The 16,074-nt window shown below is 46.3% G+C and overlaps 1 protein-coding gene across 16 annotated transcripts in view; it reads left to right on the forward strand.

Annotated features, from left to right (window-relative positions):
* The first annotated feature begins 3,253 nt into the window (after positions 1 to 3,253).
* The window catches only part of KCNQ2 (potassium voltage-gated channel subfamily Q member 2), a 122,279-nt gene continuing 109,458 nt past the window's right edge, over positions 3,254 to 16,074 (forward strand). For all 16 annotated transcript variants that reach the window (XM_073309034.1, XM_073309043.1, XM_073309035.1 and 13 more), the window contains exon 1: positions 3,254 to 3,800. In XM_073309034.1, coding sequence (XP_073165135.1) covers positions 3,505 to 3,800 — 296 coding nt within the window. In that variant the 5' untranslated portion in view covers positions 3,254 to 3,504. The remainder of the gene's footprint in view (positions 3,801 to 16,074) is intronic.

Raw genomic sequence — 16,074 nt, forward strand, 5'->3', positions numbered from 1 at the left:
AAAATACTTTGTCAACTTTGCACCAAGTTGGCTAAACTGCATGTCCCAAGTTGAATTTTGGTTTTGCATGACCAAACCCAAGGAAAGCTCAGATCTGGGTACCAATTCATGCCAACCACTGCAGACTTGGACAAAAGGTTTGGTTTGGGCTAACTGCTAAATATAACAGTGCCGTCATACTACATATTTCACCATATTTCACCTGTAATAAAAAGAAGGATTACCAAGAGGCAAATAATTAATTAAGACTAATTAATAAATAGTTGGTATATTAGTTAGTCTATATATTCCAACTATCTAGCAAGTCTGAAAGATCCATTTCACAGAATGGGCAACACCACACCATTCTTTTTAAAGCAATCAGTAATACTGAAAATAAGGGGCTGATTTAATATTTCTAGTTATTTGTTTGTGGATCTTAACATCCTTGGAGCAGATCAAAGTCCATTCCCAGTGTGTCTTACACACGCCTAGTTAAACCACAGAGTTTTAACAAAACCTTTTGCTTTCTGTGCCCCTAGCAAAAATATCTTAGCACAAGTGGAAGTACTCTGTGAAATGATCTTGCTCTACACAGATCTAGCACTTCTCTGATTTATTCCGGTCTGTATAGCAGTCACACCTAAGGGCTGCAGGGGGAGATCAGGACCCTGTTGCGCTGGGCAAACACAGACTGAGAGACTCCATAAGCCAAAGAGCTCCCAGTCTAAACAGACAGGACAGACAAAGAGCGAGAAGGGAAACAGAAGGGAAGTGACTTGCTCAAGGTCACACAGCAGTTGGTGGCAGAGCCAAGAATAGAACTCAGCTCTCTTGACATCCTAACCCACTAAATCATGCTACCTCTCAAGATGCAGAACCGTGACGGTTGACACAGTGCCACAAAATACAATCTGTAGGAAATCCTGGAAGGAGGAGGTGGGGATGCACTTAGAGTCCCAGGCAGAGTTAGTTGGGTTGGGGAGGGGCAGCTCCGTTATATTAGGGCTTCATCCAAAATGTCATCTCCCTCACCAACTCTTGTTCTCAGTTCCAGTCAGCTCCTGTTTTCCACTCACTCCGGAACTTCCTCCCATGTAAGGCAACAAGAATGGCCAGCTGCCAGCATGCAGGTGTGGGCCTCCTTGTCTCTCACTTGTGGCTCTGCCCCGGCCTCCTCTGACCATGGGCTCTATCCCTGTCGTTCAGGCATAGGTGGCATTCTGAGGACCACTGGAGTACGACACAAAATAATGAGCAGGGGAGCTGGGCAAGTAGGATGCAATGAATGTAAGTGCTACTTCTGGGCTCACAAAACATTCGCAAACTCTTGTGTATGTAGTTTGTAAACGCTTGCCCAATAGTTTGGACAAATAATTTTTCAAACTGCTCACTTCAGCTAGGTCATTCGCTTTTCATGGCATGGGATTGCTCGCATACTATGGTTTCTGCACTCTGCTGGCGTGCACTCTGGGCACAAATCTTTAAAGAACACGAGTAATTTTGTAACTATTCACAAAAATTCACAAACAGGGAACAGCATGACCGTACACTGAGTTTGAGTAATTTCTTCATGGATATACTTGCACATCAGTCTTTCCATCATTCAACTAGCTCTTGCTCTTGCTTTCTGAACGACTTGCACAGGATGATTTCTCTTTCTGACCTGTGTTGGAGGGACATTAGAGGTGTTCCCCTTTGTGCACATTACTGTATGGCTGTCCCAAACTAACTCATTTCTGAACCACACATGGCAGAATCTGAAGAGCAGACAATGAGGGTTCCAGTTCCAGAGCTCCTCTAGTCCGCTAGGGACTTCAATTTGCTAAGTCAACTTCTCCTGGGAGGTGTCAAAATATTACAGTGATGTGAGATTGTACAAAACCCAATGGTAGGTAGATAGAGGACCCTAAATCAGAGCCAGCCCTGGGGATACATGCTCTGCAAGGTTTTGTGTGGTGTCTCCCTGAAACTTGGCTTAAACATCAAGGTGACACGTGACTTATTAGGCAGACCTGGCTCTGCCCTGATGCCCTTAGCAGGATTGCTGCATTGAAGTCCTGAAGTTCTGCCAGGACTCTGGCAGAGGAGCGCCCTGCACTGGGTGCCACTCCTCCCACATCACCTATCTAGAGGGGAAAGGAGCAAGGCACAAGAATGACAGAGACAGCCAGCAGCCCAGCCCTCCCACCCAGGATAACCTTCTCCCTTTTCCTGCAGAGAAGAGCAAAGTGAGAGACAGTGGTTCCTGGCCTCATCCCCTGTGGAAGAGTGGGGGTGGCCCCTGCTCTCTGCCTTCAACAGAGGGATGGGGGGGGGGGGGGAGAAGTGCCTCCAGTGGCAGGGGCTTTCGTTTGGCTGTTTCCCAAAGAATCAGGGTCTGGCAGGAAAGAACTGTGGGTAGAGGATCCATTTGGGCCTGGGGAGGGGAGCCATTTGTGTGTCTGCATGAGGGAGGGGAGTCACTCTGGACCTGGCGTGTGTATGTGTGTGTGTGTGTGTGGGGAATAGGGGGCTGGCTTCCTGGCTTGGGAGGGGATACAGTTGTGCATGTTGGGGAGGGGGGGCTGATGGCTAATGAGTGGGGGAGGGCATGCACTCCCCACAGGTGAGTCGACTACACCTTTGGACGGTATACAGCCACTGCTTAATTTGTAATGAACGAGGGGATGGGCTCGTGCCATTTTTTCACTTTCATAACTGACGGGGCAAGCCCAAAGGTGGCAGGGCTATGAACTGCCAAGCCTAGAGGTGCCTGGAGGCTAGGAACTGCCAAGCCCAGAGATGCTGCGGGGAGGGGGGCTAGGAACTGCCAAGCCCAGAGATGCTGCGGGGAGGGGGGCTAGGAACTGCCAAGCCCAGAGATGCTGGGGGGGGGGCCCAGGAACTGCCAAGCCCAGAGATGCTGGGGGGGGGGGGGCTAGGAACTGCCAAGCCCAGAGATGCTGGGGGGGGGGGGGGGGCTAGGAACTGCCAAGCCCAGAGGTGCTGGGGGGGTGGGGGGGCTAGGAATTGCCAGGCCCAGAGGTGCCGGGGCTCAGCCCTGTGTCTAGCCGCCTGGATTTTCTTTCTTTAGTTGCAAAGCGCAACGGGGAAAGGAGGAGGACGATAACACTGAACACCAATAAATCTATCCCCACGCCCTTTTCATCCGCGGGCTCCCCCAAAGGAGCATGCATGGAAGGCCGGGGGGGGGGGATCTTTTGCAAAGCCGGGGGCATGTGGAGGGGCTCCCCCCTCCAGCCCCACCCTGGAGAGGCAGGGAACGCGCGCAGGGCGGGCGGAGCTGCAGCAGGCAGGCGGCGAAGGGGGCTGGCCAGGCTGCAGAGCGCCCTTGCGGCTTTTCCTGCTCGAATCTCCGCGCTCCTTGCCCGGCTGCCTCCCTCCGGCCCTGCCATGCCGCTCTCCGGCCCCGGGCTGCTGCCCTGCCCGCCGCCCCTCACCCTACGCCCCCTCTGAAAGCCAGCCAGGATCGGTCCCCTCCCCCACCCCAGCCCGGGCAAACGACCGAGCCCCGGGGAGAGGATGGTGCAGAAATCCCGCAACGGAGGCGTGTACCCGGGTGCGACCGGAGAGAAGAAGCTGAAAGTGGGGTTCGTGGGGCTGGATCCCGGCGCCCCGGATTCCAACCGGGATGGGGCGCTGCTGATCGCCGGCTCGGAGAGCACCAAGCGGGGCAGCATCCTGAGCAAGCCCCGCTCCGGGATCTCCGGGACGGGGAAGCCCCCCAAGAGGAATGCCTTTTACCGCAAGCTGCAGAATTTCCTCTACAACGTGCTGGAGAGACCCCGCGGCTGGGCCTTCATTTACCACGCCTACGTGTGAGTAGCCAGTGCGGGCGCCTTTGCGCAGCCTGCCCCGGGGCCGGCGGCTGGAGCTGGGTGGACAGGGGCCAAGCACGGGGCAGCCCGGGCGGGAGCCGATGCCTGGCAGCTCATCCCCCGGGTGGCTAAAGCCGAGCTGCAGGGGGAGAGGCGATGTGAGCAGAGGAGGAGGGGCGAGCTGCAGGGTGGCAGGGTTTAAGCTGCCTTTATTTTTCCTCCACGCTGGCCTGTCTGCATCTTGCAGCTCGGAAACACCCGCGGAGCCAGCCGGTTTTGTGCCTTCCCTTCCTGAGCCCTGGCTGCCCCAATGCACGGTGCAATTATTAAGAAGGAAGGGGCGGGGGGACCACCTAAAAAAAAAAATCAAACAAGCAGCCCTGCAAAATTGGAGGGTCGCTGACCCCAGGAAGTGTGATTGCGATGATGCACATTTCCCAGCCCTGAACCAGATGCAATACAAACCCGTCTGGTTCTTAGGTGAATACACTCGCCTGGCTCCTTCGCTCGTGTATCTGGGGGCTTGCCTCCTCTCTCTGATCACAATGTGCTGTGGGACAGGCTGTGCTCATTAATCACTAGGCTCTGGTTTAGATGGAGCAGTGCTGGTTTTTTTGGTCCAGCTGGGAATCAGCCGAGCAATGCTATTAGCAGCAAGGAACAAAAAATCTGACCCAGGCGCTGCTGTCTGTGCTGGGTCTCCCTTCTCTACCCCACAGTTCTCCCCTTCCTCTATCCCCGGCTTTGATTGATCTGTGTCTGGCACCGTTTTGGCCTGTGGACTGGAAGATATTCACGGGCAGCTGCTAAAGTAGAGCTGCACCAGGGAAGAAAGGCTGATCAGTGTCTGATTCCTGACAGCAGAGAGAGGGAGTGGTAGACAAAGGAGCAGTCCCAAGGCAGGCGTTTGCACTCAGATGCCCTTTATTAGCAAGGAATGTTTGTATCCCACCGATCAGTTGGACGTAAGCGCAGTTGAGCTCCTGTTGTTTGTGGGAATATAAAGGGGATGCCAAGCTGCATGACGTCCTGCTCTGTTACTGCCGCTCCCTTCCCTCTGGGAGTTTCCGTGGTCCTCACCAGGCTCTTCTCCACATCTGCTGTAAGGCGGAGGCATATGTCTGGCTTGTCCTTTTGTTGTGGTAGGTTTTGGGTTTGTTTTGAATTGAGGGTTTGCCTCCTCCTGACCCTGGTTTTCAAAGTTTTTCCCTTTACGTGATGGCGATGGTACCAAAAGGCGTTGGGAGGTGCATTCAGGTGCTCAGCCATTTTGTAGGTGGAAGCATCTCAGAGAGATCTTATTGCTGAGTAAACTTAGACGATGAAATTCTGGCTCCCCTGACATACATGGGAGCATGGGTGTTCATTTCGGTGGGGCCCAGGTTTCTCCCAGAGAGATCATAACTGAGTGAGAAGCAAATCATGCCAATATATCTCGATTTCTCCATTTGGTCTACAATTAGAATACATGTTACCCAATGTTCAGAGCTGCCAAGCACCTTTGGCTCTCATGAGCTTCCAAGTGCTCAGCACTTCCAAAAATCAAGCTTGTATTTTGTGAACAAGCCCTGTGTATGTGTGCACAGGGTACTTGATTGTTAACTACACATAAAGGCAAAATCAATCCTTAGGGGCTGACTCTGTAGCTGCAATGGCCAGTGTGATTGCAGGGGTCAAGATAAAGATGACAAAAGTGGAATGGGATGAAAGCAAAATGGCACATGGCAGGTTAACCCCATGCAAAGAAGCTTTTTTAGTACAAAGAGGATAGTGTAGCTAACCTGTCTGAATCCTGACCTGTGTGATTAATCCAGACAGACACACAGTCCTGAATTTATCTCTTCAGGGCCCTTTTCAGAAACAAAGCTTTGTAATGTCACTTGCTATTCATGAGGGAGTAATGGAAACATCTCAGATTCATGCAGCTACAAACTTTACATCATCTCTCACGGACCTTCCCCAGAGGTGAAATCCAGCCCCATTCAGGGGACCATCACAAGACTTGTACTACTGAAATCCTCAAAACAGGGCTTAAGCGGTGGTTAGACCTTGTGGTAAGTGTCTGAATTTCACCCTGTATGCTCCAGAAGTGGGCCCCATATCCAGGGAATAAATGTCTTTATTTCCACAACCATGTGACGTACCATTGACCACCTCTCCTGAACTTTTCCCACCTATTCCTCTCTCTCAGGAACACTTCAGAGCATTGCAAACCTCCAGACATTTTGTTTTTTAAAGCTCTGCCCCAAAACTGTTTCCCCTCAAGCATCAATCAGGAAAATGCGGTCTAAGCGTATACAGCATTCAGCTGCTGGACCAGTGATCATTTCATGGGCCTACATGTTATGATGCTTCAGATGCGTGTTACACAGTACTGGGAAGCTGACTATCATTCTAGTCTTTTGGGCCATACGTGTACCAGAGTGAGCCCGGGTACGTTGCTCATTTACAGATGTAAAGAACATAATTCACATATAGATGAATGAAAGCCTATGCACCAGTTATGCCCCATTTGTTTTTATAATTATTTATTTGTATTACATTTGTGCCTAGAGAGCCCAAAGAACACTAGTCCCATAAGGCTAGGTGCCGTACCTACATGTAGTGAGAGACAGTCCTTGCTACAAAGAGGCTACTGTCTAAGTAGGCAAAGCAGACAAAGGGTGAGAGGGTAGAGGCACAGGCAGGTGAAATGACTTGCTCAAGATCACACAGCAGGTCAGTGGCAGAGCTGGGCTCAGAATCCAGGTCTCCTGACTCCCAGTGCGGTGCCCTAGCCACTAGACCTTGCTACCTCCCCCATCAGATGAACCCTGTTTTGGGAGCACAAGTGGTGCATAGGCCTTTTGCACAGGGGTGATTTTCATCTGCGATGCACATGTGCAGTATTTGACTCAGTTTCCACTGGGGCGGAGCTCTGGGGAGTTTTCATGCGCCATAGTGCAGGTAGTGAGCGCTTCACCCGCTGAAATGAAGGCAGGTGTGTTTGGGTCAGCGATTAGACTCTCAATATTGTCTCCTTACAGCGAAACGTCATAACACGTTTGTTTCCTACATTGAAAAAGTGCACATGGATTCTGTTTTAAATGCAGATAGATGCATTTGCATAGGCAACTCTGTAACAAGTACATCTGGGGCACCACACTTTAGAGTCTGACATCACACAGTGAAGTCAACTATTGTACATCTATGTGCATGGTATGTCCATTTACATAGGCAGGTCTCAGCCAGGATTTTTCTTGTTTTTCCTCGGTTTTGACCCTCACATCTCACACTATGATGATTGTTTAAAAAAAAAAACAAAGGAAATTCAGTTCAAAAATGTAGTTAAAACAGTATTGTGGTTAACTATATGAAAGCCTAATAGTTATGGCATAGCAGCCATATAACAATTGGGTCTAATCTGCTTTGTCCTTTGTGCCATTATTTTCCGTTCCACTCCCCGAGCTGTAATGGCATCCTGGGGCATAGTGGTGCTTTGTCAGCCAATGCTAGCTCTGCATGCTCTTGTTGGACCTGGTCTTCTTTCAGGGATGAATTATGGGATGTGGCAACCCACAGCAGCGTGCTGGCGTTCTCTTGACTTTGTGTGGGTGGCTGGTACTTTGGCTTCAAAAGGTCAGATCCCCTGAATTTCTGCTTGGAGAGGTGAGCAGATAGGCTTCCCAGTGCTGGTGATCAGTTTTCACAGCTGATGATTAGCTCACCACAGGAATCCAGGTGAGATGCCAACGGGTCTACTTCCCTCTGGACATGTGCTGTTGCCCCTTTGTGCCAGTTTGGGGGCAAAAACACACACAATTTTGTGTCTCTATATTGTGATTGATTTTTTGACACCTTCCCCAGGCTAACACAAGGGGTGGCCTGTTCATGGGATATATAATGGGCCTAATTTTCTGACCTTGGCCTTCACTTGTAAACACACAATTTTGCACAAGCTCTTTCATGCACTAACAGCTGAGCATGCAGTGGACAGAATTTTCATGTGCAAAACGGTGTCTGCTGGAGTAAAGGTTGGGTTCTGCCCCGACTGAAAATCAGTCCCATTGTATCTCTGATTTTCATTGGATTATTTCTCTCCTGCCACCTCTGCTTCTCCTGTCAGAGTCTGATCTAAGAAGAATGTGGCCTGATAATGCTTATGTGAAGCCCCACTTAAGTACCAACATAGGTTTTTCCTGGGAGATAGCTGGTGCATAGGCCTTGAATTGGCTCTCTGCACAGAGGTGTGTGGGTGGCTGGCACTCTGGCTTGAGGTTGTCTTTCACTTTTGCCTATTTCACATATTTCTTCAAATTCCTCTATCTTGCTCACTGTAATCTGTTCACAGGATGCAATATCTAGTATCCTGTCTTCTGACAGTGGCTGGTGCCAAATGCTTCAGAGGGAATGAACAGAACAGGGCAGTTATCGAGTGATCCATCCCCTGTCGTTCATTCCCAGCTTCTGGCAGTCAGAAATTTAGGGACACTCAGAGCATGGGGTTGTGCCTCTGAACGTCTTGGGTAATAGCCATGGATGGACCTGTCCTCCATGAACTTATCTAATTCTCTTCTCAATCCAGTTATACTTTTGGCCTTCACAACATCCCCTGGCAACGAGTTCCACATGTTGACTGTGCATTGTGTGAAGAAGTGCTTCCTTTTGTTTGTTTTAAACCTGTGCTTATTAATTTCATTGGGAGCCCTGGTTCCTGGGTTATGTGAAGGGGTAAATAACACTTCCTTATTCACTTTTTCACACTATTCATGATTTTATAGATCTCTATCATACCCCACCTTAATCATCTCTTTTCCAAGCTGAATAAGTGGGCGTGCCATGAATTTATATAGTGGCATTATGATATTTTGTGTCTCATTATCTATCCCTTTCCTAATGGTTCGTAACATTCTCTTTGTTTCTTTGACTGCCATTGTACATTGAACAGATGTTTTCAGAGCAAGATCTCATTCTTGAGTGGTAACAGCTAATTTAGACCTTATCATTTTATAGGTATAGTTGGGATTCTGTTTTCCAATGTGCATTACTTTGCATTTATCAAGATTGAATTTCATCTGCCATATTGTTGACCAGTCATCCAGTTTTGTGAGATCCCTTTGTAACTCTTCGCAGTTAGCTTTGGACTTAACTACCTTGAGTAATTTTGTATCGTCTTCAAGCTTTGCCACCTCATTGTTTACCCCCTTTTCCAGATCATTTGTGAATATGTTGAACAACACTGGTCCCAGTACAGATCCCCGCTATTTACCTCTCTCCACTGTAAAAATCGACCATTTATTCCTACCCCTTGTTTCCTGTCTTTTAACCAGTTACCGATCCATGAGAGGACCTTCCCTCTTAATCCATGGACTACTTACTTTGCTTAAGAGCCTATGGTGAGGGGCTTTGTCATAGGCTTTCTGAAAGTCCAAATACACTCTTGTACACATGCTTGTTGACACCCTCAAAAAATTCTAATAGAATACTGAGGCATGATTTTCCTTTACAAAAGCCTCATTGACTCTTCCCCAACATATTGTTTTCTTTCTGGTCTGATGATTCTGTTCTTCACTATAGTTTCAAACAGTTTGCCAGATGCTGAAGTTAGGCTTATCGGTCTGTAATTGCCAGGATCACCTCTGGAGTCTTTTTTAAAAATTGGCATTACATTAGCTATTCTCCAGTCGTCTGGTATAGAGGTTCATTTAAATGATAGGTTACGTACTACAGTTAGTAGTTCTGCAATTTCATATTTGAGTTCCTTCAGAACTCTTGGGTGAATCCCATCTGGTCCTGGCGACTTATTACTAGTAAATTTATCACATCACTATGTGCCTCAGGTGGATTTTTTTTTTTTTTTTTTTTTTAATTTCAGCCAAAATCGTTCATCCATTTCTCAGAACAAGGTTGGGGAAAATACATTGTTTTACCCATGTTAAAAAAAATTACACACATGTTTAATACGTCCATGTTTTGCTCCACTACAGTGTTTGTGAGAGAACAGGGTTAGGTTGGTGCAGTGAAGTCATATCAAATAATGTGACTTTGGTTTTGGAGTGTCTTTCCTACAAAAACGTGGACCCATTTCTGTTGGTGTTGAATTCTCTTAATTCCCATCAAATTAATGTGAGCTGATTCCACTCAGTGCCTGGCAGGATCAGGCCCTTCATCACATAGTATTTTGCACAGTTACAAGTTATTGACCTCACTTGTGGCTTCTGGTACTCAAGGGTAAAAAATGGCCTAAGTCTCAAATGAAAATAAGCAAATTATTCTGGTGACCTTAACGTGATCTCCCTAACATAGTTACAATAAACATTGTTACCTAGTTATAACAGACCTACATTACTAGGGGGATGATTGGCAACCTCACTGCTGCTATATAAAGGTATCACAGATTGGCACAGAGGCGTATTGTATATTGGGGGTCTTGCCAGCCCTGTATCTGGCTCAACCCAGTGCTGTTAAATCTTCCATTTCCACAACTTCAGTTATTTAAAGGGACACTAACTAGATTCAAAGTAAAAATAATTGAGCTGCACTGACAGTTACCCCATGGAGAAGAATGGACCCTTGAGATTGCAGAGAAGTACTTTTTCTTTAAATGCGGACCCTCAATTGTCTTTCCTTTCCATCCAGAGTGCAGGGCAGGAGTCATTCTTCCACAATGGAAATGAATGATGCCATGTCCTCGCCTCACTGAACATGCCAAGTGACTTCAGCCCCTCACACAATTTCATCAGCTCTATCGTGGCCAACCGGAGTACGACATCCTATAATATATAACTTGAAGAAGCTGGGGGATCATATCCATTTATTATATAGCACCAAAATAGAAAATTGTGGATGGCTTGGTGGGAAATATCTCAAGCAGAAGTCATGAGCTGGTGTAGAGAGGAGATTGCTTTATCATAGCTTTTGGGCTTTTTAAACTGTATAACAGCCAATAGGGAGCTAAACTAAGCAGTTCTTCCACCTAAGTGTGCCCTTCTTGCCAAGAAGGCTAACGGCACTTTGGGCTGTATAAGTAGGGGCATTGCCAGCAGATCAGGGGACATGATCGTTCCCCTCTATTCGACATTGGTGAGGCCTCATCTGGAGTACTGTGTCCAGTTTTGGGCCCCGCACTACAAGAAGGATGTGGAAAAATTGGAAAGCGCCCAGCGGAGGGCAACAAAAATGAGTAGGGGACTGGAACACATGACTTATGAGGAGAGGCTGAAGGAACTGAGATTGTTTAGTCTGCGGAAGAGAAGAATGAGGGGGGATTTGATAGCTGCTTTCAACTATCTGAAAGGGGGTTCCAAAGAGGGTGGAACTTGACTGTTCTCAGTGGTAGCAGATGACAGAACAAGGAGTAACGGTTTCAAGTTGCAGTGGGGGAGGTTTAGGTTGGATATTAGGAAAAACTTTTTCACTAGGAGAGTGGTGAAGCACTGGAATGTGTTACCTAGGGACGTGGTGGAATATCCTTCCTTAGAGGTTTTTAAGGTCAGGCTTGACAAAGCCCTGGCTGGGATGATTTAGCTGGGGATTGGTCCTGCTTTTGAGCAGGGGGTTGGAGTAGATGACCTCCTGAGGTCCCTTCCAACCCTGATATTCTATGATTCTGTGATTCTGTCCACCAGCTCTGTCTGGCTTCAGTGTTTCTAAGGTGCTGTTGGCATCTTAGAACCTTTCTCCCCTAAAGCCAACTCTTTGTTATAACTAGGGTCGCTTGCTGACCAACTTTTTAAAGTTATTTTTCTGACTTCCCCCCCTCCAAAACCCCTAAACCACAAAAAAAAAAAAGAGACTCTTCTAACAAATGTTATAATCAGCAATTCACTAACTAATCGAAGTCCCAGAAATTTGCTGACATTCTTGATGGCTGTGGCACATGTGCAAAGAAATAATGCAAAAAGCAGCAAACCCCGTAGATCCATGTCGTTTTGTGCTGTAACAGACACCTGGTGGGGAAACAGGGTTTGCAGGGGGAAGAGGTTGAGGGCAGGGATGGGGAATGTTAAGGATATAGTATCCCTTTAAGATTTAAAGGAAGAGAAAGGGCAGTCAGGATGAAATCCATTATTTCAGGGTTGGCTGTGTAACCCCCGTGTTTTTAAGCATTTACAATGGGACTACTCCTAGGGGTAAGTGCTCTCTGGTGTGTGGAAGAGAAATGGACCCTTAGGATGTCACATGGGGGTAAGAAGCAATCAAATGAATTTAAGAAAGGGCTGAATACCATGAAATTAACTAGGATGACCAGATGTCCCGGTTTTATAGGACAGTCCCGATGTTTGGGGCTCTCTCTTATATAGGCACCTGTTACCCCCCATCCCCTGTCCCAGTTTTTCGCACTTGCTATCTGGTCACCCTAAAATTAACTGACTACAGAATCACTCCCCATGTGAATGGGTGGGATCCCTATTACTTGAGACATTTAAAATTTCCTTGGATTCCACGGGAGGTTATGTCTTGTAGGGACCAATCTAACTCATGCCCTCTATAGAAAGATAATGTCTTGTAAGGGATAGTCTTACTCCGGGGGTGGGGAATGGATTAGATGGTCTCATAGTTCTTTTTTTCTCTCTCGTTGCTGTGCTTCTCTGAGAGTGTTTGGAAGATACACCACGAATGATGTGTATGAAGCTTAGTTGACATACAGCCTTGGATATAGTCTGAACCTTAAAGAGCCCTGTCTTGAGCGTTCTGTTAGACCCATGACAGATGATTCTACAGGCTCTCGTGGAGTGGAACTGGTTAGCAACCTTGATGTGCTGCAGCTATGCACTTGCATGGCATGTGCTCAGTCAAAACCTGCTGAGACTGATGCCCTTTGCTTTGCTGTTAGAGTTCGAGCTGGATTACAGAAGACAAGTCACTCAGAGAAGCTGCTGTTTTGATGAGCTAAAAACAGATTAATAGTGTCAGTGAGATACTCAGTTGTTTCAACTCAGACAGTGTGTCAACAGGTGCCCCAAAGCAAAGTACCAATATGTCCTGTGTGGATCGTGCATCTTAAAAAGGATGCAGTCAGAGGGCCCGTGGTGCTCAGATACTCCAGGGGTGAGGACGGTAGAAGAACTGAAATGGAACAGGAATCGAAAACAGAATCTGATTTTGATATGCAAACTAAAAACCAGACTGACAAGACTTTGCCAAACCTAGCCCCAGCCCAGGTTTGGTCCATCTCTGTAGAAACTAGACGTGGGTTCGATACAGAGCCATTGTTCCAAACTCCCTGACATTCAGGCAACATGAGATCTAGAGCTGGGCCTCCCCAGGGTTTGATTTTCAAAGCCTAAACCCAGCTGATGAGGTTTTGAGAAACCAAACCAACCACTGGTGCTGCTCAGCTCAGTGCATGAGGTGTTCTGGACAAAGGGAACTTTACAACAGACCCCAATAAAAATGTGGGAGAGAATGCAGGAGTACAGAAATGTGGGAACGTGTGATAAGGAATCAATTTCTATGGAACTACTATGTATTATGAGTGTCATAAATATAAAGGGAAGGGTAAACCCCTTTGAAATCCCTCCTGGCCAGGGGAAAGCTCCTCACACTTGCACCCCCCCTTTCCTGGGAAATGTTGGATAAAAAGCCTCACCAATTTGCATAGGTGACCACAGACCCAAACCCTCGGATCTGAGAACAATGAAAAAGCATTCAGTTTTTTACAAGAAGACTTTTAATAAAAAATAGAAGTAAATAGAAATAAAGAAATCCCCCCTGTAAAATCAGGATGGTAGATATCTTACAGGGTAATTAGATTCAAAAACATAGAGAACCCCTCTAGGCAAAACCTTAAGTTACAAAAAGGATACACAGACAGAAATAGTTATTCTATTCAGCACAATTCTTTTCTCAGCCATTTAAAGAAATCATAATCTAACACATACCTAGCTAGATTACTTACTAAAAGTTCTAAGACTCCATTCCTGGTCTATCCCCGGTAAAGACCAGCATATAGACAGACACAGACCCTTTGTTTCTCTCCCTCCTCCCAGCTTTTGAAAGTATCTTGTCTCCTCATTGGTCATTTTGGTCAGGTGCCAGCGAGGTTACCTTTAGCTTCTTAACCCTTTACAGGTGAGAGGAGCTTTCCCCTGGCCAGGAGGGATTTCAAAGGGGTTTACCCTTCCCTTTATATTTATGACAATGAGTTACTATTATTTTGTTATTAATTTATTAATCACTATAGCGCTTAATAACCCTCAATCAAGGCCCCATTGTTCTGGGTGCGGTACAAATATGTAGCAAAGAGACAGTCTCAAAGACCTTACTCTCTAAACACGTGATGAGAGACAACAGTTGGAGATGGATAGAGAAATGAGGGGAAGGACAAGGTTACAGTGATAAAGTAAGGAGCAGTCACAGCCTGCCTGCTTACTAACCATTGTACTAAGAGGAATTGGTTGCAGGATCAAGTGAATCATGAGACATTTGGCACTTCGTCTCTTGGAGAACTGAGGTTTATTTTCCCTTCTGAGTGTGTGTGGACTGGCCAGTAGTTTGAAAGGAGGAGACCCTCTTAGTGATGAACTTTCAGGCCAGTGGATTTCCGGATGCCTCATTTGTAAACGGACTCCTGCTTTCCTGAAATCTTTGTTTTATGTTGCTCTCTTCTTATAACTTTGCCACCTAGGGAGGTGACAAAATCATGGTGAAATACAGCTGAGATAGCTGAAGTAATTGCTGTGTACTGCAATAGCTTACAGCAGTAGGGCAGTAGATAAGAACACAGTTTCTGCTGATGGGCTGTCAATCCCTATGAAGTTATTACCACACACAGGGGAAAAACATTACCATAAAATACTGACATATAAGGTGACTCACATGTACAGAAACTACCCCATCTCATATTTCAAGAACAAGTAAACATGGGAGCTTGTTTCCTAGTAGACACCCAGCCCATCTCTTTATTGTGATATCCGTTCAGTGCAGCTGAAGGGTAATTTCAATACCCAATGCAACAGGACAACATAAAAGTCAAAGAAAAGATTAATTAACTTAATCTGTAGTAAAAAGTAATGATAATCCATATTTATTATGCTAACAGTGTCCCCAACTGAAACAAGAGCTCCGTTGTGGTGCTGCTCATACACATCGTAGCGACCGTCCAGCACCCAAAGAGCTTACAGTATCAAAAAGACAAGACAGATGAAAGACAGGAGAAAGGGCTGCAGCAGACAGCTATCAGGATGGTTTCTGCCCAAACATCTTCTTAGTTCCACTCTACCTTTTGATGTTATTTCTCTTTTGTTTTTTTTCTGTTTTGGTTTGTGGGGTTTGCAAAAGAATTTCTGAGTTCTTGCAGCTGAGGTCGGGTGAGGAGAAGGCAGGAGGAGGGGAGCTAATTGGAATGTGGAATGGTAAAGAAGAAGGTAATAGGAATGTGGAATGGTAAAGACAACCCAATAGGAAATTGGTGATGATTGCTGATGATGATCCTGAACATCCTGCTCAGGAATAACATAGTCATAAAGAATGGGGAGTCCTTGTGGCACCTTAGAGACTAACAAATTTATTTGGGCATAAGTTTTGTGGGCTAAAACCCACTTCATCAGATGCATGGAGTGGAAAATACAGTAGGGAGGTATAAATACACAGCATACGAAAAGATGGGAGGTGCCTTACCAAGTGTGTGTGTGTGTGGGGGGTCAGTGCTAACGAGGCAATTCAATTAAGGGGGAAGTGGGCTATTCTCAACAGTTGACAAGAAGGGGTGGAAATCACTTTTGTAGTGCTAATGAGGCCAATGTAAATAAGGTGGCCCATTTCAAACAATTGACAAGAAGGTGTGAGTATCAGCAGGGGGAAATTAGTTTTTGTAGTGATGTGTCCCAGCAGAAACTCCTATTTATGTTGGGCTGGTGCAATGTAGAATAACAATACTCCAGTAACAAAACATCGACTGATCTTATCTGGCTTTAGCAGTGGACCTGTGCGTGTGGTGAGATTGGTCCGGTCTCTGCAATTCGAATAAATGCAATGTGTGCACATACGCTTTTTGTGGGTTTGTACAGAGCCTATGACAATGGGCTCCTAGGAGCTACTTCCATACAAATAATAAATAGTCATAATAATAATTAATGCAAATACCTGAAGGTAGGCTCAGAAGAAGAAAGGGTTTTTTTAATCACGGATTCATTTTATTTATTGCTCTTGCCCGTTTAGAAATGCGAGCATGATATTGATGGCTCAGCGTTTAATAAAGGGAAGGGTAAGAGAAGTGAAACAAAACCACCAGTTCTGTTTTGTGCTGCTGTTTTACGATGGATTCTGCAGCTAGGTGTGCTTTCGAATTTGC

The sequence above is a fragment of the Lepidochelys kempii genome, chromosome 13 (assembly GCF_965140265.1).
Source record: "Lepidochelys kempii isolate rLepKem1 chromosome 13, rLepKem1.hap2, whole genome shotgun sequence".
Lineage (NCBI taxonomy): Eukaryota > Metazoa > Chordata > Testudines > Cheloniidae > Lepidochelys > Lepidochelys kempii.